The sequence below is a fragment of the Octopus bimaculoides genome, chromosome 5 (genome assembly GCF_001194135.2).
Source record: "Octopus bimaculoides isolate UCB-OBI-ISO-001 chromosome 5, ASM119413v2, whole genome shotgun sequence".
NCBI lineage: Eukaryota > Metazoa > Mollusca > Cephalopoda > Octopoda > Octopodidae > Octopus > Octopus bimaculoides.
The window spans coordinates 53703775-53704779 of record NC_068985.1 but is presented as its reverse complement, the minus strand read 5'-3'; the positions used below and the strand labels follow the sequence as shown (position 1 = coordinate 53704779).

Below are 1005 nucleotides of genomic sequence, written 5' to 3'. Positions count from 1 at the left end.
TATATATATATATATATATATATATATATATATATACAATGGGGGCCTAAAAAGTTCCTGGCTTTGGGCAAAAGAAAATCCAGGAGGATCAGTTATGATTTTATTCACAGATTCACACAATTATTATAGCTGTCCTTTAGTTTTTCTAAGCCCTTGAAAAGGAGTCAGAAGGCTGGGTCACCAGCAAGGCCTTTAAAGCCAGGAACTTTTCAGCACCCCCTCGCATATGTGTGTGTGTGTGTGTGTAATTGGTTTCATTCCAGCATTAAGCACACAAAGATGAAAGCTGAGTAATGTTATGTATTACAGTGAAACAGTAAAATCTGAGAAAACTCATCATGGACTGTGTTAGCAGCTTACAGCAAACACTATACAGTATACACAATGAAAATAAACTACTTTCATCTTGACAAAGGGCCCCTACATAAAACATCATCTCTCTCTGTTTCTTGACAACAAACTCATTCCACTCTGTGAACTTATTGGTAACGGCATTATTGATTCTGTTCTGTTCAATAAATAATTCAATCATTCTCTTTGTGTATATATATGCCTAATATTGGTAAAGAATTACTTTTATTTTGTCTTCTAGCAACACAGGAGCACAAATGACTTGTGATGTTAGCAATTCCAAAAAAACGGATAACTACCTTCGTTTAAAAAGATGGACATCATCAATTGATGATGTTACACCGAAATCGTTGTTGGACAATTTCAAAATTGAGTAAGTAATATCAACTCATTAGGAATTTATTCTAAACCAAACAGGAAAATGTCTTATCTTTTTTTGTGTGTGGAAGTTTATTAAAACTACATTCTCTCTCCCATCTCTGCCTGTCACTATGTCTGTCTGTCTGTCTCTCCTTTCTCCTTCCCTCCTTGCCCATCTTTCGCCTTCTTCTTTCTCTTCTCCCTCTCTTTCGTTTCTCTTCCTCATCTCTCCTTTCTCCTTCCCACCCTCCTCCTTCCCACCCCTCCTCCTTCCCACCCCTCCTCCTTCCCACC

General features: G+C 37.5%; 1 protein-coding gene across 1 annotated transcript in view; it reads left to right on the top strand.

Moving 5' to 3' along the window:
• Positions 1-1005, top strand: part of LOC106867534 (atrial natriuretic peptide-converting enzyme) — a 38599-nt gene that overhangs the window by 18475 nt on the left and 19119 nt on the right. The window contains exon 8 of the mRNA XM_014912432.2: positions 593-724. Coding sequence (XP_014767918.2) covers positions 593-724 — 132 coding nt within the window. The remainder of the gene's footprint in view (positions 1-592; positions 725-1005) is intronic.